Source organism: Equus quagga, chromosome 14 (assembly GCF_021613505.1).
Source record: "Equus quagga isolate Etosha38 chromosome 14, UCLA_HA_Equagga_1.0, whole genome shotgun sequence".
Classification (NCBI taxonomy): domain Eukaryota; kingdom Metazoa; phylum Chordata; class Mammalia; order Perissodactyla; family Equidae; genus Equus; species Equus quagga.
Genome location: NC_060280.1, coordinates 55,335,808 through 55,358,132, shown reverse-complemented (window position 1 = coordinate 55,358,132; position 22,325 = coordinate 55,335,808). Strand labels below are relative to the sequence as shown.

Sequence of the window (22,325 nt, the reverse complement as noted above, 5' to 3'; positions counted from 1 at the left end):
GTGAGGCCTGCTATGGAATAAATTCTAGCTTTTGTGTTTTTCTATATATGCTTGTATGAAAAAAATAACAGCAATGCTTAAAGTTTAAATTTACCATGTTCAACAGATTTATAAGAATATTACATTATTTGTGACTATTTTCTAGACGCTAAATAGTGTAGTGACTGCTTCATCAATTACTTAAAAGATACTTATGAGTAATTACAACCAACAAAGATATAAGTAACTAGTTAAAATAATGTCCAACTTTATACTGTTGAAGGAAACCTGTTCCTACAGGTATCAAATAACAGATTACTAATGGATTTGTTCTGTAGTTCTCAAAATAACACGTCTGTGGCGTAGCAGCATCAAACTGCTTAAAAATTGATATGTGCTCAAGTGAAAAGAAGTTTCAGGTTTATGTAAGTAAATTCTTCAATAAATTGATTTGCTTACCCCATAAACAAGTTCTCCTACCATCCCATTCCAGATTTTTGTGTCTGCATCCCTTGCTCCATATTTTCCATCAGGGACAATGGCAATTTTATACTTGATACCAATATGTTTTGCAATTTCAGATGCCAAATCTACACAGTATCCTTCATACTTGTCATTTCCTTCAAACATTTCGTGATTTTTCTTGTACATAACATATGGGGATTCCTATAATGAGAGAAGTAGAACTGTAAAGGAGAAATTACAAAACATTTGAAAATCTTCATGTAACTTTTCAGTTTCAGAATTTGCCAAAAAGGTTATATTTGGTATTAATATACACACTGATTTTGTGTGGCTAGAAATCAATAATAAAATATGAATATATAAATATGCTTAGAAGTAAATTAAATTGCTTTACATTGGATACTAAAAATGAAGCTTTTAAAATAATTTTCTATTGAGTGATTATGACATACCTAGCACTGTGACTGTGATAGAAAAAAATGTCCATTAGTAATTGTTCAAAAAAACATAAATTATCATCTTTGGCAATGAAACTACTATTTCCAAAATATCTCATGAAGTTAAAGACTGTTTAGTAGTCAGCTTCATGTAATAAAAGACTGACCCACGGTCACTCATCCAAGGTCTCCATATTCTGCATCTTGTTTGGCCACATTCAGCTGTGACCTCCTTTAGGAAAAGAATTAGGTCATTTTTCTTTGATCTCTAGCATTTCACAAGATGCCTTTCGCAGAGCAGGCACTTGCTACACAATTGTTCAAAGAAGAAATGAATTAATAGTTTAAAAAATTTTATATCATTTTAAATAATTTTTACTTATTTGCATTAAATTTGCTTTCCTAATGTCTGATATTTTGGCTTTAAATAGTGTTGCGATCCATGCATTCTTATAAAATATGTCTCTAATGGAAGCTAATAATTTTCCCCCAATTGTGACAATCATACACTTCAGATGATATTCTTATTTAGTTTTCAAAGCAAGTAAGACAGAAAATAGGATGAAGAATTATTGTGAAAATCCTCATAAAATGAAAAAATTTACTGGTGGCTAATAATAACTGGACAGTTTTCAGTTAAAGTGCACACACATACATGCATGAGCACACACAACCCTAAACCAAACCATTTAAAGGCCATGAACTAAGGAGACATGTTAGCAAAGAATAACTTGATTTTATAAATGGAAACTAAAGCCACCAACTAAAAGATAGGCCTGGTGAACATGCCAGATGTAGAGAATTCCTGGCTACACCTAAGATTTTCCAATCCTCACGGACAAGGAATGACTACTTTTGGCCACAATGTCATTGAGATCATGTATTCATATTTTATAAAATTGTACTGTAACATTCATTTAGTAATCTTTCATAAGAATCTCTGCCCTCTCAGCAAATTTATAATTGAGGAAGTTGAACTTGCTTTTGGAACTCTGGATTAGGAGGTAATTTACTTTGCATAATGTGGCAGCCTATGCTAATTCTGATTTTGTTTTTAATGTAGAAACTACTTTTAAAATCTTAAGAAAAATGCAAATTACATGATATATGATTTTCTCATAGAGATGCCCTAAACAACTCTATTGTGGGCAATGGTTTAGGACTGGTCCTTGTATTAGTATTTTAAATCCTGCCTTAGGTTGACATGGCCAACTGACCTAGAAGTCTCTCACTTCTTCGAATTTGATGAATATTCTAACACTAGACTTGAATAAAGAAAGTTTCTCCACCTATAAAATTAAGACAACTAATTGTCTTTTCTTTAGATAGATGAAAATTATTTATTAGCTTACAGAAAACATTCTCCAAATATAAAGGGCTTTGCAATCTATAAATGTGGTTATGAAAAGTGGTGAGTTGTTGCAAAGCATTGTTAATTTCTAAGATATGCTATAAAGTATTTGTAGTTATAAGAAACTAATCCTTAATTTTCTTTTTTTCTTGCTATAGCTAATTAAAAATGTGGAAAAATATGTAGAAAAAAGCAATAATCACACATTTGTAAAACGCTTAACATAGCTGCATAGCTATCATCTGTAACTATTAGTATAACAAACTTAAGGGTTTTTCAGAAGGAGAATCACAATTGGTACTAGGGCTGAAGAACAGTTCTAAAATATCTGGAATATTTAAACACTTAAGAATTTTATCCTTCAAATATATATATTACCATGTTAACTTGTGTGTGGAAGTTTCTCTAGCTAGTATGAGTCATCTAATTTGCTAAATTCCCTCTACATTATTCACTGAACGATTTGCTTCATTAAAAGCTGCATTTTTATTATTTAATCAAACATTTATCAAGCACCCACTGTGTGCCAGGCAGTTTGCTGGGAACTAGGGGTACAAAATAATGAAATATGCCCCTTGCTCTCTTGTGTTTAATTAAGATCAAATTCTTCGTAATAAGAGTGAAGGAGTGAGAGAGATGGGCCAGTAATAAAATATAGCAGTGAAAAATAATAACAGCTCTTACTTATTTAGTGCTTGCTCTGCATCAGGGACAACGCTAAGTTCTTCAATTGGGTTCTTTCATTTACTTTTCACACTGACAGTTTGAGGTAGGCATTTTCCATTTTGCAGATGGAAAGTCTAAGGCTCAGAGAGGTTAAGCAAATTGTTCAACTTCACAGAACTAGCAAAAACAGGAGTTGAACCTATATTTTGAAGTATCTGGAAAATTCTGAAGCTATTATGCATCCATCAAAATATGCGCAACTATTTGAGATTTCATATGATTTAACGAGAGAGGGGATAGATTAAAGAAATGAATTTCTGTATTTTTAGTGAATGAAATTCTTTGTATGAAATTTTGAGTAAACAATGTAGCTAAAACCTTTTCATATCTCCTTATAGTGTCTGGTACATATAGGGCCCCCAATAAATGTAAGGATTCCCTGATCTATTAGTGTTTCCTAAATAGGAATATCATTCCAAAGTAATTATGTTAGGACTTCTGATTCAGGTCTTGAAAAGGAAAGTGGTATGTGCTAGGTCATCTCTTCTGAAACAAGCATATGCGTATATGAGTAAAAATTTTATTTAGTATCTTCTTTCATTTTGTTCAATTTCCTTTCTGGGCATCAGGGGCCCATTAGGTCTTTATTTTCCTGCCAAAAAAGTCAACAGAGGCTAGAAAAACCTTCAGCTTACTGAAGCTGTTGATTAGAAATTTAGCCAGACTTTTTGCACAACTAGGGCCTACACAGTTATCGGCATTCAGATGAGTGGTATATACAGCATAAGAGAAATAAGCTGTTCACACTCAGGGAGGTGGAAGAGCAATGAGAGAGAAAGGCTAGGCTTTTCTTGAACAGAAGCTTTCATGGTTGCTCAGTTTTACCCAGTTTCTCTGAGTGTATCTCATTTTGCTTTTCTTTCATGTCAAATCCAAATAAGAAGCAAATCCTCAACACTTTCCCAGTCTCCTCATTTACTCGGTCCCCAATCTGACAATTTGTCCATGAGTAGCCCTTCAAACATTGCACACTTGGAGAGACTTAATACAAAGTTTGGGTTACTATGGGTGAAGAAAATACCAAATATTTCCAATATAATAAAAAATAAGTTCTAGTCGATCCTTAATGGGGATTTGTGGGGCATCTTTGATAAACAGCTTTATGGACTCCCAGGTGTTCAATTGTGAATAAAAATGGAATGATCAGAGAAGTGGAATATAGCCTCTTACTTCTGCCTTAAGAGTATATAACCTACCACTTTTTCTTTTGTTTTTTGCTGAGGAAGATTTGACCTGAGCTAACATCAGTGCCAGTCTTCCTCTATTTTGTACATGGGTCACCAGCACAGCATGGCTGCCAAGTAGTCTAGGTCCATACCTGGGAACTGAACCTGAACTACTAAAGTGGAGCATGCTGAACTTAACCACTAGGCCATGGGGCCGGCCCTTATAACCTACCATCTTTATTATCAACTACTGTGCTCTGTGGGACAGTAATTCCTTAAAAGTTATTTTAAATGCATTACTTTTTTTTTACTTGAGGTAACATTAGTTTATAGCATTATTTCTTAATTATTATGAGTTTATTACTACACTTTCCATAATGAATACTTCTACATATGCTCCATTATTTCAGGAAAGAACTCCATCTCTAATGTTGCCACATTAGGTCTTACTTATGAAAATGTTTGTGTAAGTGGATTAAGATGATTTTCAATCAATAAAGTGTACTCTTCCTACCAAGGAAAATTTTTTTTGGATTATTTGTATTTAGCAAAAGTGAAATTGTTGAAATAGTGCTTCTTAGAAAGGCTTCAAGATTTTCTAAAAATTACAAATATAATCATTACAATTACTATTGAAAACAGTTAAAATAATAAAATTAGTAGTATCAACCAAACTTATTTGATTATACTATCAACCAAAGTATAACCAAAGTTATTTACATAGCATGTAGATATTTGCTTTTCTCAAAAGAATGTTTTTTTTGAGTTTTTTTATTGTAGTAACATTGGTTTATGACACTATGTAAATTTCAGGTGTACATCATCATATATTTTGTTTTCCTCCAAAGAATCTTAATGGATGTAGATAATTTACCCCATAGGTAAAATTCTTAAAAGGGGAAATTAAGGTATTATTCAGTTCAGAAAAAAATGAGTAAATTTAATGGCTGCACAGTTTCAAGTTTATTAAAAATAACAGTTAAAAACTAATTGAGTTACAAGTACTTTGGAGGCAGGTATAGGTCTGGGAGAATTTAATATTTGGTACAAGGAAGAAAATAAATATATGGCTATTTTCTATATATTTATGTACATATACATACATAATACATTATATATAAATGTGTATATTGTTGTACATGCACGTGTATCTATGTACAGTCATGAGCTGCTAATGATGTTTTGGTCAATGGACTGCATGTGACTGTGGTCCTATAAGCTTAGTAGCATACAGCCTAGGTGTGTAGTAGGCCATACCATCTAGGTTTGTGTAAGCATAATCTATGATGTTCACACAACGATGAAATCACCTAGTGACACACTTCTTGGAACGTATCCTGGGCATTAAGTGACACATGACTGTGTAGTGCATCTACAGAATTCTACATAGAGAAGATAACATATGAAACATATAAAGTATGAAAAGCAACCTCTGGAAAGATCAAGTGTGCTAAGTAAATTGTTTTAGGTTTGTAACATAATTCTGATGCTGCAATGAATAAATTTGGATTTATGGAAAATTTTCCTAAAGGATTATTATGTTCATAAGATGGTAGGAAATACCTTCTTAGTTGAATAATGCATCATAAGCATCATTTAACTTTAGTTGTAAGGATTTGGGGAAAAATGCGCTTGGCTGAAATATCACTGCATTCTCTCTCCTTTTCCAGCGAGTTCAGTAGCCAAAGAAAGTAGTGAGATTACAGAGGACAACATCACCCTCTCTTCTCCCAAGGTCCACAGCGAACTGCCTTTTTCCTCAGTTGCTGCACTTATCAAACCACAAGCACAGATTTGGCTTCCTTCCATTGTTTATGGAAATTATTATTTTGAATGCAAAAAGTTAAATCAGTATGGCCACAGCTTCATGAATTTTACAAAATTATTAGTCACTAACACTTAAAAGACAAAAACATGATGAACTTCTGAATCTTAAACTTTAGGCCTTTCAACTTTGTAGTCATGATTCTCATGTAATGAGATTGCCAATTTTACTTTTTGTTTAGACTTAGCTAAGTTATATGCAGTATGACTATATTCAGGTAGAACAAATTAATCATTAAAATGAAGATCACATTATGGACATACAACATTGTTATAAGAAAAAATAAATTTCAACAGTACAAAAAGCTAAAGCCACATTTTATTTAAGAATGATATCTAATGTACTTATTTATTATGTTTCTTGTCTGCTTTCCCTCACTAGACTGTAAGTTCAACTGAGTGCAGGATTTTTGTCTGATTTGTTCTCTGACATATCCCTGGGGTTATAACTGTGCCTAGCACATAGCAGACGCTTAATAAATATTTATGAATGAATAAATGAATTTCTCAATAAATTTTATTTAACAATAGCATATACCATTACAGTGTATCAACATATAAATAACAACATACACAAAGGAAAGACAAATGGGAGAACAGCAATACCAAATCAATTTCGATCAAAATGAATGACTTCCAGTGCCGCAATACCCTCAGCCTTCTTCTGTGTCTAGATATTTTATCTTGCATGTATTACAATGTCTAACTCCATCTATGTTGGGAGTTTTCAACTGAATCTGGGGGATTATTATACACAGATGCCAACATCTCATTCATCTACAAGGAATTGCATTTCTTTCTAAATGAATGAGGTGGTAGAGATGTCATAGGTCCCAGGCTACCATTTTCAAAAAAGCAAACATAAGAAACACTTTCAGGAAAAGATTCTAGCATGTTTCTTTTGAATTACTGAATGATTATGTAGTTGCAAAGGCCAGAGGTATTATTTATATGAAGATTACATTTTTATACAAAAGACAGATACTAGTATTGCACTATTTTGATAGCAAAAATATTGTTGAGATCACTGTCAAACAACAGATAACTTTACAGAATATTTTTTATGTGTATAGGAAACAGTTGGATTTTTCAATCATTTTCACTTATTTTTTGATAGCATGCTTTCTGAAAACTAGCCATGCTTTCAAAAGTAATTCAGTATTTTGGTTTTAAGAATTATATCCCCAGCCCTTTAATAACAGGGATGGAAAGGACATTCTCTACATTATACCTATAACGCACATTAAAACACTTTATTTCACACAGAACAGGCAAAATTTCAAAAAACCTTTAAAGAAAACAACTGTATATATTGAGAAAAACACACAAATTCATAGATCCTACTTTTAAAAAATCTACCCTTGGAGTTAGGAGTGATATAATTCCATAATTTTATGTACAATGACCTCATTTCAAGATAGGGGAATTGCTATGTTAGAATCACTAAGTGATTTTTTTTTCAACCTCTATTTATTTTCTTGAGAAAGATGAGGATTAATTCTTCTTTTGTTCTAGTATCTCAGAAAAGTCACAGAACTTTAAAAAAAATTTTTTTCTGGTAGTCCAGAGTTGGTCATCCAAGAAGAATCCCACATGAATAATTAGCTTAAATTGACTACACAGGAGAACAAGCCTTGAGCCTTAGTTAGGAATGGTCGAAGAGCGTGGAACTCATTTCTTTCTTGATCAGTTTCTTAAAATAGGGTTCTTCATCAGAGGCTGAAAAGAGGAGGACTGTACTGAAGTATGACTTTCCATTACTGTGTCTTTTTTAGGAAAAGAAATATATATATTGCTTTTCAAGTCCCATGCAAATATTACACAATTAAGTTAGAAGGTATATATTACACAAAAACTGCTGTTGATTGGTTTGCATTCTAAAATCACAAACTTCCAATCAAGTTTTGGCAGATTAACATTAAATTGCTAGCTGGTGATGCAACATAGATAAAACTAATTGCAAAGTACAAAAGTTTCTCCCTGGAATTTTTATGCTTTGACCTCAATGCCAAAGTTTTGGAAATAGCTCAACATTACTAAAAACCTAAAACTAAAATTACATAAGCTAAAAACTAAATTACACAAATAGTTCCACTTTATTTAGAACAAGAGCTTAATAAACAAATATTTGTTCTGTCTAATGAGACAGTGAGCTGAGGATATATAATTTTAAATTAGATAGAAAAAGTCACCGATTGTTGATCTCCTTTGACGAGCTTTGACTCTAAAGGTCATGTTTGACTTTAGAAGAGAAAACCATGTAAGATATTTCATGAGAGTCTCTTTGAAAAAGCAGCCTTAAAATTTAGAGAATTTTTCATTTTACGAGGTGAATGAATATTTTCCTTAATTCCTAAAAGTCCGATAAATTATGTGGTGTATTTGTCACCAGCCAATGAGAAAAATAATCGGTGCAAAAAAGCCTTTTCGCATTAAAAATAAACACAAAACAAAATTTATTTCTAAAACATTCCATTGTATAAAGCATGCTCATTAAAATCTTCATTCATATCTCCACTATTATAGACAGACAATGCAAATCACTATCTGATAATTAAACTATCTGGAAATTATCATTTTAAACACTATTAACTATTATTACATTGATGTTTTAAAAAACATAACAATAATATGGTGTTTACTACTGGATATTTTTATGTCATTGGTCATTGATATTTTTCACGTTCATTCTTTTGTTCTTTGGAGTCTTAGCATTTCATACATTTCCAAGTAAAGTTTGACAGTTTCAATTTTTAACATCTGAGCACTTTTCTAAGAAGAATACAGCAAAAGACAATACAAATGAAAGTACTGAATATACTCAAAGCTCAGGACAAACCTATTCAAAGCCTCAATGGACTTTTGTGGATCAGAACACCCATGCCACCACTGTTCAGAAGCAGCTTTTCCCCGCTCTGTTCACCATAGCTGGGGAATTAAAATTGCCTGTGGACAAAACGGAACAGCATAAAGCATAGACCGAAACTTACCATAATTGTGGTTACAACCACTGTTCTGTTCTCAATAGCTGCAGTGTCATTGCCAAGAGTGGGCACATCTTGAATTAAGACTAACTTATCCATATCATTCCAGTAACCAACCTGCCAAACAGAGAAAATTCTTGAAAACACATTTTAGAAGAATTTCTCTAGTTCTTATTGGAACAATGAGGGGTATTAATAAGAAAGCAAACAAAACAAATTTAAAAAACAGATGAAAAAAGGTATTTGGAAGTTTTCTTAATGATGGTGAGCCAGTTTCCTAAGGTTAGTGATACTGCCTGGTTATACATTTGGCAACTTTACTATTTACAATCACGGAGTAGCCAAGACATTGGGAATGAGTGGTTCAAAAAAGAATATGGATACAGATGGAATACCATTTCATGATGATCTTCTCTTCTAGTAAGATTGACCGAACACCCTAAAATCAATTTCCATGATTTTATCAATAACATTACAGGTTTTATGGTAAAGGGAAGAGCCAGATTTACAAAGGGAACATATACAGGATATTTTCAAGCAAAAAAGGCTTTTATATTTTTAAAGCAATATAGAAATAGTTTTTGGTTTAATATAACCGAGCCACTAGGTTAGGGAACAATCTTACCATTTCTAAAATGCTAAATACGTCAGAGATTTATATTAATGAAGAATATTTTCATTCTCAATGATTACATTTAAATTTGTACTTTTTCATTTTTAATTCCTTATATTACTTTCTACTTTAGACGTGAAACAAACTCCTTTCCATAAAATATTTCAAATAATTAGTTAAGCACTTTACAAAGTAGTAAACTATAACGGGATCATTGTTAAGGAAATGTAGGGTTCTTTGTAGCATGCAGAGCGTTAAGTGATAGTAACAGCTACCACTTCCTGACTGCTGGCTCTGTGACAGACACTGCATTCGAGGCTTCTTTTCATATACATCTTAAAGGTCATACATACAGCAAATGTAGAGGTAGGTGCAATTATTATCCATATTTTGGAGATGAGGACCCATATTAGAAGGTTAAATAAATTGCACGAGTTATACTCTAGTCAGGCCAGAATTAAAAACTCAGTCTGTATGACATCAAGTCCATATATTTTGCTTTTATCCTACACAACCTCCCCAAATGGGTGTTCATTTAACGCTTGCCAAATTTTGTTCTTGAATTTCTGGATGCAGTTGATAAAACTCATTTCTCCAATAAAATATATGTAGATGCTCACTGGTCTGTATTCACTCTTTGTTCTAATATGTTTTGGAAGTCTCTCTTGCTTCCTCCAAGTTTCTTAACTGTCATGTTAGTATTTGTGAACATAAAATGAAGCAAGCATTAACAGGTCAGAAAGAGGCACTATATTATTCACAAATGTTTCATATGTAATTCAATAACAGAATAGATGGAGAAAAAGAAGTTTCATTAACATGGCTTGCTATACTTCTTAGTTTTATCCAAAATTATGAGTATATATTAATTCAGCAATTATTGTCAATTGTCTATACAAATCCATTTATAGCTGACATTTATTTAATAGTTCAGTAAAAAAATTAAAAAACAAGTATATTTTTGAGACCTACCCTCTCCTCAATTCCTACATGTACTTAAAAAATAAAAACCCTGTTTTTATTGTTTTTCCTGTTAATTCTCCTTTCCACATGACAGTTACATGACATGAAAATGAGTTTTAGAGTTTAGCACTTCATTAGGATATAGCCACCTTCTAAATCTCAGCAGCCCATTCTCCAAGAAAGACAATTTTTCTTCACTAATGAATTCCCACAACAGAAAAACCACGGATTTGGGACACATTCTGGAGAGTCTTCAGATGCTGGAAAGATCTTGACGTTTTGCATTCAAAAACAACCTGTGGGTTCACGACTATCTATTCCCAAAGGATAAATGATTTAGAAGTGCTGGCAAATTAAAATAATATGCAAAATTTTACCCAATTGTATCTATTTGCCTTATATTAACTTGTAATTCTAGTGAAAAAAGAAAGACACAGTTTGTGATGTGGGATCAATTAATGATAGATGTCATGTGGGCTATGGACTTACTGGGAAATAAGACTTTACTGGGTGGACAGTGATCCAGGGGTCACTCCCAAAGGAATCCTAACATTTGGACCTAGAACCCAACTCAAGATGGAGTTTTTCTTTTTAGTTCTTCACAACCTTTACAATCCTCTAAGAACTTTCCCCAAGCCCTATCTCATTTAATCAGACAGGGAACTAGGCAGCTTTCCTAGAGACAGAAATTGGGGGAAAACAGTTTTGTAATTCCAGAGCAAAAGTATGGAAGCATTTAAACCACTAAATTGCCAAGGGGTGTCAGAAAAATATTTGTCCTCTTTGACCTCCTAAAGCTGAATTGCGTGCAAATACAACCATAATATAATGTATGAGGAAACTTCTCTGTATTTACGCAGACTTTGCCTGAAATGTAGCATTTGGAGGGGCTGTGAGGAGACCCTGTTCTACTCAAAGCTGGTTCCTTGGAGAGCTGATTTGACCTGACCAGACGTGTCCTGAAAAACATGGCTTAATTCCAATACCAGCCCCAAAGAAAGCCCTTCTGGGCCCTGGGATGGGTACTATTTCATAGTAGTTAAGAGCGTGAGCTCAGGAGCCAGGTGAGCCTTGGTTTCCAGCCCAGCTCCACTTCTTTCAAGTAGAACATCCCTGGGTAAGTCGCTTGTTTCTCTGAGCCTTCCCTTTCTCTTCTATAAAATGAGAAAAATATATCTTACGTTCAGGTTGTTGTGAGGATTAACTGAAAAAATGCACATCAATTCTCCATTATTGTGTCTGGCATATAACCTGCTTTCAATCAATATAATTTTTATAATTAAGAATTCCTGAAACTATGTAAGTCTGTCCCAGAGCATCCCCTCTCAGGGTCACTGGAATGACAAGATTCCACCATACTTAAGAGCTGGGACTTCAGAAAGAGCTTTGTGGCTCTGCTTAATGAGACTCTCCATCAGTTTTCCTGTTACAGAAGTCAGACAAATGGATGGGTTGGCTCTCTGATCTATTTTCAAAGATAACTCCCTTGCTGGCAAGTGTTCAAATTACAAGAACGATTGCTCACTTTTCAGACATATTGCCAAGTCTCACTAGCAGAATGTTTCTCATGGCAGTTTATTTTTAAGTTTAATATTCCTGACAGGATGCCCAAGTTGATCGTTGCCACAGAAAAACGAAGACAGATGAGTCTACACCATTTTACATTGCATATTTCTTTTAAGAGTCTTAGACGAATGTCAGCTGAGTGTGAAGATTCTCCCATCTTACTCTTTAACTTTCTCCTAAGAAAATCTTAACTTTTGTAGCCATCAGGATTCAAAAGTTTCAGTACTATAAAGAGCCCAATTGATATATCACTAGTTACCACCAGCTTCCTTTCTCAGTACAGTCATGAGCTGCATAATGATATTTCCACAAAGATGGACTGCATATACGATGGTAGTCCCATAAGATTAGTACCACATAGCCTAGGTGTGTAGTAGGCTATACCATCTAGGATGGTGTAAGTATACTCTATGATGTTTGTACAACGACGGGATCATCCAACACTTTTCACAGAATGTATCCCCGTCGTTAAGCAACACATGACTGTAGTCTTTCTTTTATAGAGAGATCATTTTGCTTCTTATATTTACTGTTTTGTGAAATATAGAATTGTCTTTTGCATTTTACAAAGCTTCTGCTTCAGTGACTAACTTCGCAAGATCTGGTTTGTAGCAGGAAAGTGTGCCTGTTTTCCCTCTGCCCACCAATGTTTTTAGGGGCCTGGGGAGTATTCTGTCTGCTCTACAGCTAGCAGAGGGACTTTGCTGAAAATGGGCCTCCCTCTTTTTTTCATGTTGCTGGCTGTGTGCTGATAGGGAGTGTAAAGTTGGTGTTTACATGCAACTTCCTAAATTTCTTGTTGGCAGCATGTCTCAGTCCCTTGCTGCAGGCAGTGTCTTTAGCGGAGCCCATCAGGCAGCTTGGTTTCCAAGGTCTGTCATCCATCTCCTGCCCTACCTGCTCTGCATCTCCAGCCCACCCCGTATTAGCTGGCAGCTTGCACTGAAGGAAATGCCACTAAGAGTCTGAAAAGCTAGAGATGGTTTTCATGGCAGCTCCAAATCTCTCCTTCTCTTGTATATACAGAAACACATGCTATGACAGACTGGAGCAAAACACAACTCAGAAAGCTCTGCCATTTTTCATGTAAGACTTTAACTGTCCTGCCTCCAGCTTGTCTTCAGGTTCTTGCCTCTTCCATTTCTACCTATCCGAACTCTAACATCATGGCTAACTTTAAATCCCACCTCCTCCACACATGCCTTCTCCTTAACTATCATATGAAATTTATTATGTTCTACTCTACTAGAAAATAAACTCCTTTACAGCAGGGTCTACTCAGGTGAGGTAATGATGTAGAGAGGTTCTGAATGAAAATCTTGTTTTTCTTACTTACAGGCCTTGGACAAGTAACTATAACCTACTGGATCATAATTTTCTTACTGGAAAAAGGGAGATAATAGTACTCACACTGTAGGTTTGTTGTGAGGATTGAATTACACCAAGTCAAGTGGTTGGGACACAGCAGGAATTTCATAAATTGTAGCTACCATTATTATAATAAAGCAGGAAAGTGTATTTGGGAACGTTTTCTTAAATAGCCAAGCATTGAAACAAATAGAGTTTGTAGATAAAGTAACTTGAACATCTCTTTCCTTGAGCATCCTAGCTAATCTTAGAGAAAAGAACTGTTAAAAATTATATGTGTTACAACCTCCCAAAACTGAATCAAGAAGAAATAATCGGAATAAACCAATCCCAAGTAAAGAGATTTAAACAGTAATGAAAAACCTCCCCCAAAATAAAAGTCCAGGGCCAGACGGCTTCTCTGGAGAATGCTACCAAACATTCAAAGAAGATTTAATACCTATCCTTCTTGAACTACTCCAGAAAATTGAGGAAGATGGAGCACTTCCTAATACATTCTATGAGGCTAACATCACCCTGATCCCAAAACCAGACAAAGACAGCACAAAGAAGGAAAGCTATAGGCCAATATCACTGATGAACATAGACACAAAAATCCTCAACAAAATATTGGCAAACTGAATACAGCAATACATTAAAAAGATAATACACCATGATCAAGTGGGATTTATACCAGGGACACAGGGATGGTTCAACATCCACAAGTCAATCAATACACCACATTACCAAAATTAACAAAATGAGGAATGAAAACTACATGATCATCTCAATAGACACAGAGAAAGCATTTGACAAAATCCAACATTCATTTCTGATAAAAACTCTCAATAAAATGGGTGTAGAAGGAAAGTACCTCAACATAATAAAGGCCATATATGACAAACCCACAGCCAACATCATACTCAATGGGGAAAAACTGGAAGCCATCCCTCTGAGGACAGGAAGAAGACATGGTGCCAATGCTCACCACTCTTATTCAACATAGTACTGTAGGTTTTGTCCAGAGGAATTAGGCAAGAAAAAGAAATAAAAGGAATCCAAATAGTCAATGAAGAAGTGATCTCACTGTTTGCAGATGACATGATCTTATATATAGAAAACCCTAAAAAATCCATCAGAAAGCTGCTAGAAGTAATCAACAATTACAGCACAGTTGCAGGGTACAAAAGCAACTTACATAAATCAGTTGCATTTCTATACTCTAATAACAAACTAACAGAAAGAGAACTGAAGAGCACAATCCCATTCACAATCACAGCAAAAAGAATAAAATATCTTGGAATAAATTTAACCAAGGAAGCGAAAGGCTTATACAATGAAAACTACTTGACTTTCCTGAAAGAAATTGATGACGACATAAAGAAATGGAAAGTTATTCCATGCACATGGATTGGAGAATAAATACAGTTAATGTCCATACTACCTAAAGCTAGCTACAGCTTCAATGCAATCCCAATCAGAATCCCAATGACATTCTTCACATAAATAGAACAAAGAATCCTAAAATTCATATGGGGCAACAAAAGACCCAGAACTGCTAAATCAATCCTGAGAAAAAAGAGCAAAGCTGGAGGCATCACAATCCCTGACTTCAAAATATACTACAAAGCTATGGTAATCAAAACAGCATGGTGCTGGTAAAAAAACAGGCACACAGATCAATGGAACACAATTGAAAGCCCAGAAATAAAACCACACATCTATGGACAGCTAATCTTCAACAAAGGACCTGAGAACATACAGTGGAGAAAGGAAAGTCTCTTTAACAAATGGTGTTGGGAAAACTGGTCAGCTGCATGTAAAAGAATGAAAATAGACCATTCTTTTATGCCATTCACAAAAATAAACTCAAAATGGACCAAAGACTTATAGGTAAGACCTGAAACCATAAGACTTCTAGAAGAAAATATAAGCAGTACACTCTTTGACATCAGTCTTAAAAGGATCTTTTTCAATACTATGTCTTCTCAGACAAAGGAAAAAACAGAAGGAATAAACAAATGGGACTTCATCAGACTGAAGAGCTTCTACAAGGCAAGGGAAAACAGGATTGAAACAAAAACACAATCCACCAACTGGGAAAAAATATTTGCAAATCATATATCCAACAAAAAGTTAATCTCCATAATATATAAAGAACTCACACAACTCAATAACAAAAAATCAAATAACCAAATCAAAAAATGGGCAGGGGATATGAACAGACATTTCTCCACAGAAGATATACAGATGGCCAATAGGCACGTGAAAAGATGCTCATCATCATTGATCATTAGGGAAATGCAAATCAAAACTACACTAAGCTTTCACCTTACATCTGTTAGGATGGCTAAAATTATCAAGACAAAAAATAACAAATGTAGGAGAGGCTGTGGAGAAAAAGGAACCCTCATCCACTGCTGGTGGGAATGCAAACTGGTGCAGACACTATGGAAAACAGTATGGAGACTTCTCAAAATATTAAAAATAGAAACACCATATGATCCAGCCCTCCCACTACTGGGTACCTATCCAAAGAACTTGAAATCAGCAATTCAAAGGGACTCATGCACCCCTATGTTCATTGCAGTGTTATTCACAATAGCCAAGATGTGGAAGCAACCTAAGTGCCCATTAACTGATGAATGGATAAAGAAGATGTGGTATATATATACAATGGAATACTACTCAGCCATAAAAAAGGATAAAATTGTCCCATTCACCTCAACGTGGATGGACCTTGAGGGTATTATGTTAAGCGAAATAAGCCGGATAGAGAAAGACAAACTCTGTATGACTCCACTCATATGCGGAAGATAAACACATAGACAAAGAGAACAGATTAGTGGTTACCAGGTGAAAGAGGAGTGGGGGGTGGGCACAAAGAGTGCAGTGGTGCACCTATAATGAGACTGACAAATAATAATGTACAACTGAAATTTCACAAGGTTGTAAACTATCATAAACTCAATAAAAAAATTATGTTAATATATAATGTTTATAGCCAATTACTGTGGTGGGATTGTACGGTTCCATTATGTAAAGCACTTTTTCGATGTGAGGGAGAGCACTGACTTGCCTGTCACATTGTAAGACCAGCAGAGTTACCTTCTGAAATCTTTAGACCAGCAGGTTCCTGAACAACCTCCTTGGTGCCTCACTTGGAGTTTCATAGATGTTTCTCTCTCTTCTCAGCTTAACAATAATCTTAATAATCTTATCTTCTGCCTGCTCTCTCCTTTGCTCATTTGAATGTGTTTACATGTTTACTTCAAGAACATTCAGCCTGTTCTAAATATGCCCACCCATTAGAAGTAGTTTTCTTAGTTCTCTCTCTAACAATTTCACAAATGACCACATGGAGGTGAGTATGTCTCTTAGCTGCATTGTGTGCTTCCTGCTGAGTAAATTTTGTTTTGTGGGATTCATTTAAGTGTTTTTTTTTTTTAAATATTGCTTCCATTTTGGATAAAGGATATAAACAGTGCATAAATTACTTTGTTTCAGTTTTGGCACACCATTGAATATCAATTATATGACACAAGAATTTATTTCCTCACAGATTATCAAGAAAGCACTATTTGTAAGTACTCACATTTAAAAAAAACGTAGAAGATCCAGCTACCTTTTACCTATAAGCCTTTAAAAATGTCAAAAGCAAACTAAGAAAATAGTTTGAGTGTGGCTCACCTTTCTAGGTCCTGTGCTCTTCAGCTCAAACACATCCATTGTGTAATTGACCCTACGTCCATAGTGGTCAAACTGAACATTCCCTGTCAGCCCTTGAATTCGAACCTATGAACGAAAAAGAAAACCCACGTATGTGTTCATTTGCCAGTTCACTTATAGAAATCTCGACTTCATCTGTGAGGCTTATGACTACGTGGAGGTGTGGAACTATAAACTATAAGCAACTCACCAAAAACCCATGGGGTGTTTGAGCTACTGGAATAGAATCTGAAAGAAGACTATCAAAGGAATGTATAAGAAGTTCTGCTATATACCTGGAAGATGAATATGTTTTGGTTTTTATATCATAAAATTTCCATTGGAACTAACAGAATACTGCCTCAATATTGAAGTATTGTTTATAATAAAGGAATGGAAATATGGTTTGTTTATAGTTACTTTTCAGTTTCATTTGTATATCCACACAATAGATTAAATAGCCCTGATAACCACACCAGATCATATTTCTCTTTGATAATATTAAAATTAAGATACAAGAAGTTCAAAATGTAACTATATTTTTGAAAATATTCAAGTGTACTTTATTCCATATCTTTATTAAATTCACTTTTACTTATGTTCTGAACCTATGACATTTCAGAACATTTAAAACATAATATTAAATATATAAATAAATTTACATTAATTATTTAAAAATAGTGTTGGTATAACTATAAATGACTAAAACAAATTACCTAATCCAAAGTTACCAGGAAATTTAAAGATCTACTAAGGTAATCATTAGTAGCGTTTGCCAGATATTTCTGGTTCTTCCCCATTCTAGGCCCAAGGTTGGCTTGTACTTCTTGGACCTCTTGTGGTTAGCTAGGTCTATGTGACTCTTTCTGACAAATGAGTTGTAAATTGATGTGATGAATGTCACTACTGAACTGGAGCATTTAATTGCCAGTTCGAAATCTCCCCACAATTCCATTTCCCTTTGCAGCATGCAAGATGGTATCTCTTGTCAGCCTGGGCCCCTGAATGACAACAATTAACATAATGCCCCTACTAATCTAGTGTATGTGAGAAATACTCTTGTGTTGTTTTAAGCCACTGGGCCTTGGGGTTGTTTATTACTGTGGCATAACCTAGCTTATCCTGACTAAGCATCTACATAAGATACAAACATCAGTATTCTTATTTAGAAATGTCTCAGAAATGGTAATGGCTTAATATATTAAAATGTCAATTGTAATATATATTTATTCTCAGATAAATTATTCTGTGTTCTTCAATATTCTGCCTAAACAAGACTGTGGAATAAATTGAACTTAAATAAAACTGTGAGTTACCTGTTTGAGTGTCCTCTCCATGTCAATTCCCTGGCCCCATGGAGCAGCAGGATTTGCCAGACAATCTCCGGCATTGCCTCTCCTCGAAATATCAATTTTCTGCCTTCTAAGATTTCGGAAAGTTTCGGCCATCACGAGGACTCCATCATAAGTCAGAGCAGACGTGTACTAACAAAATAAGAGTAATTATAACAGTAAACATTAAAATCTTATCAATCACCAAGAATGGTCTGGGGGCTCTGTGGCTCTATGACGTAAAGCATCATCTTGTCTGAAGGACAGTTAAATTACCCATAACTAATTGACTCTAGCTTCTGAAATTTCTATTATTGCTTTATTACAAAGACTGTATACCAAACCTTACCATTCTGATTTAAAAAGGAGAAAATATCCTCGGAAGTATAGAAATTCTAATACACAGTTTTACATCAGTTGGGAAAAGCAAGACATCTAGGTTAGGTCTTTCTGTTGTGTCCAAGTAGAAACAGCGGAAGTATAAAGAGCTAAGCACAGTATTGCCTCAGTCTGCCTCGTGGTCTGTTGCTGTGCCTGAGCCCCAGGAGGCCAGGGATGTCTCACTCCTCCTCCAAAATTCCCAGCAGGGCCCCCTGAAATTTTATATATGTTTATTGATTTGAAGTGTATATCTTTATTCAGTTCCTCAGAAGAATGGGTAGGGATGTTCGTCGTTATTCAGATATAGGATGCCAGAAATAACATCTACATATTTAACAAACGTGTGTGCCCCGGTCCCTGTGCTGAATAGGAATGAGTATCGCTGTGCCCATGCCCTTTGAGTGTACTCAGAAACGTTGAGTCATTTCTCTAAGCTTCCACTGTAACCTGGGATCAAAGTGGAGAAGTGAAGTACAGACATCTGCTTTCTGATGATTCCCCCTCTTCTGCTTCTCTTTGAGGTATGATGGAGCCTCCAGGAAGAGATCATTAAGGTTAGGAGAGGAAGTGAGGAAAAACTGAGAAAATGTAATTCATTTAAACTGAAAATAAAAAGAACAAGGAATACAGGTACAGTTTGATTACAGAACTCCTTAACACATGGAAAATGTGGCACATTTTCTTGAAGCATCAACTGCTAATCATGACAAAAAAACCACATTATCCCTCTCAGGAGTTCCATATGGTCAACTCCATATGACTAAGACATTCTAAGCCTATAGTAAGGATAGTTTTGTGCTATGGAATACGGAAGATGATCTCCTTGATTTGCTCCTTGTAAACAAAGAAAAATCATCTGAAATTCAAATTGTAGAAAGAAAACTTGGGCAAAATGACTACTAGGTATGGCAACCAGCATTCCAGGGAAGAGGAAGACCAAAACATGGAGAAGATAAAGAATATCAGTTCTAACGAAGAACCTTTCAATGGTAGAGGACCCAGTTCAAAAGCTTTCAGTAGAAAGATTTATGTGAGACGTGGAAATTGAGAGCTTTGCAATATATCTTCAAGGACATGACAAAGTAGGCTTAAGGATAGGCATACACTCTCACAATCGGGGTGGGGTGGCTGAAGGAGATTAAGGTGCTTAAGCAGTGCTAAACCAAACAGGAATACACCTCCTTCTCTGCCTGGACCAACATGTCTTTGAGTAGAGAAAGCCATCAAATCATCTTCTTGTAAGGGAAGAAAATAAATCAAGAAAAAAAGTGAAACCTACTAAGGACATAAAGGGCAAGAGAAAAATGCAATGCTAGTATTTTAGGATCAAGAGAGGAAAAAAGAAAAAGAAAAATATTGTTACTTTTTTAATGGGGAGAAAAAAGCTAAGAAGAGATGGCACCAAAAAGCGAATGCACTTGCTGTGTTTTAAAAAGTCCATCCGTTTTTATGAAACAAGTGAATTAGAAAAAAGAACAGATATCCTACGGAGCAGAACAGAGTAGAGCAAAACAGACATTTGGCCAGAGCAGCAAAGGCCTTTGACAGGTCGTAGAGCTGATAGATGGAAAGAAGTAGTAGTTTCAATCAGTTTTACCTTTCAAAGGATTTCATTCTTTTCCACGTGCCTTATTGTGCTGAAGTCCAAGAAATCATATTTATGGGCACACACTTCTAGATGGCATCTGGAAAATTCTTACTAAATAAACACTTCACTTTGGGGCAGGGTAAAACCAGGTCTTGGCCTAGAGTCATTTTTGCTTTAGCCAGAAATTAGAAGGGTGGAATGAGTTATGTTTACCAAGAGTGTAGATAACAAGACAGAATTTGGCAGAATCATTGTGCAGTGACAAGAGTCTTGCCTTTGAGAAGAAAGAACTAGATGGATTCTAATTCTGCTATTCATAGTTTTACAGGAATGTGGAGTACAATCTTCAACAATGGAACACAAAACTCAGCAAAACCAAATTAAAAAAGGTAGTAAGGACTATCTCCTGTGGTTGTGGTGAGGATGAAATTTCATATCATATCTGAGAACTTTTTGGAAAATGTGCTAGGCACTAGCTAGGAATGGTGAGGACTCCAAAGATGCATAATAGACACACACACGTTCCTAGCTGCAGTCAAGCAAGGCAACACTCTGCCTCCTTACTTCAGCTTATACTTTAGACAAGCGTCCTTTTTGTGGTCTCTCTAATGCCAGGTTTTCACAGTTTTATGCTTTTTCTGACTATTTCACTGTTTAAAGTGGCCCAAAAGTATAGTGCTGAAGTGCTGTCTACTGTTCCTTAGTGCAGGTAGGCAACGGTGTGCCTTATGGAGAAAATACGTATGTTAGATAAGCTTTGTTCAGGCATGAGTTATAGTACTGTTGGCCGTGACTTCAGTGTTAACTATATTGGAAAACTTTTTACGAGAATATATTGTCAATGAGAGATTAGTAAAAGTTGTTAAAAATGATAATGTCTTATTATGTAGGAGCTTGAAACCGCGAAGTTGGAGTTTAAGAAACAATATGCTATTATTTACATGATGTCTAAGGAAGTCACCTATCTTTTCAGGTGAGGAAAAAATGTGCTTCTGATCAGAAATTTACCAGCTTCTGTTGCGGATTCCAATAACATACTGCTGCAATGTCCATCAGAAAAAATTAAACAACCTGACCTTTTGCTATTAATTTGGAAAAGAAATTTTGCATAAGCTTGTACATTTTACATTTGTACCAATTTACCTACTCATTATAAGTCACATTGCAAATATTGTTTTTATTTGAGTGGAATAATTACCAATGGTTGTTCATATTTGGTTAACAAAAAGTTTCTTAAAAGTATACAATTTTTTTGCAGAAATTCATATGTGAAATAATAATAATAGAAAACTATTTGAGCTAATGTCTAACAACTGTACTCTTAAATATAGAAATTAGAAATTACTAAGAGCTTGCGAAGCACAATGATAGTGACTAAATGCTTCTGCCCTATGCCACTCTACGTCTGACAAAATATTATTAGAAGAACAACATAATGAACTTTCTAACTTAAATTTTAAAAATACTAAAAATATGTAAGATAAAAACAAACAAATACCTTTGGAGGAGTCTCAGATCCTGGATACTCCCTCTGATCTAGTTTCTTCCAACGATCCATTAGTTTGGTTACCATAGGTGTATTAAAATCTACCAACTGAAATCCTGTAACATTGGCTCCACCATGGATAAACCTCTCAAGAGAAATATCCTTGAATCCCTACAAAGATCAACATGACAGTTTAAGTTTAGTTCATTGTTATACATTTCAGCTCTTCACTGGTAACACAAATCAATAACCAATATATACATCTTACTAGATTTCTAATACAGCAATGGCTGGAAACAGATGGAAGATCCAGTTATATCAATTTATCTGTTAAATTCTGTCATTCAAAATCTAATACATGAGAAAAGGATACGAATGTTTTCAATTCAGTTCACCTCAATTCAACAAGT

At 34.9% G+C, this 22,325-nt stretch overlaps 1 protein-coding gene across 1 annotated transcript in view; it reads right to left on the bottom strand.

Annotated features, from left to right (window-relative positions):
- GRIA4 (glutamate ionotropic receptor AMPA type subunit 4) overlaps positions 1-22,325 on the bottom strand; it is a 365,546-nt gene that overhangs the window by 53,419 nt on the left and 289,802 nt on the right. Inside the window, exons 7-11 of the mRNA XM_046686080.1 lie at positions 21,928-22,086; positions 18,446-18,613; positions 17,112-17,216; positions 8,939-9,049; positions 439-645 (exon numbers count right to left, since the gene is read on the bottom strand). Of these exons, the coding sequence (XP_046542036.1) occupies positions 439-645; positions 8,939-9,049; positions 17,112-17,216; positions 18,446-18,613; positions 21,928-22,086 (750 nt within the window). The remainder of the gene's footprint in view (positions 1-438; positions 646-8,938; positions 9,050-17,111; positions 17,217-18,445; positions 18,614-21,927; positions 22,087-22,325) is intronic.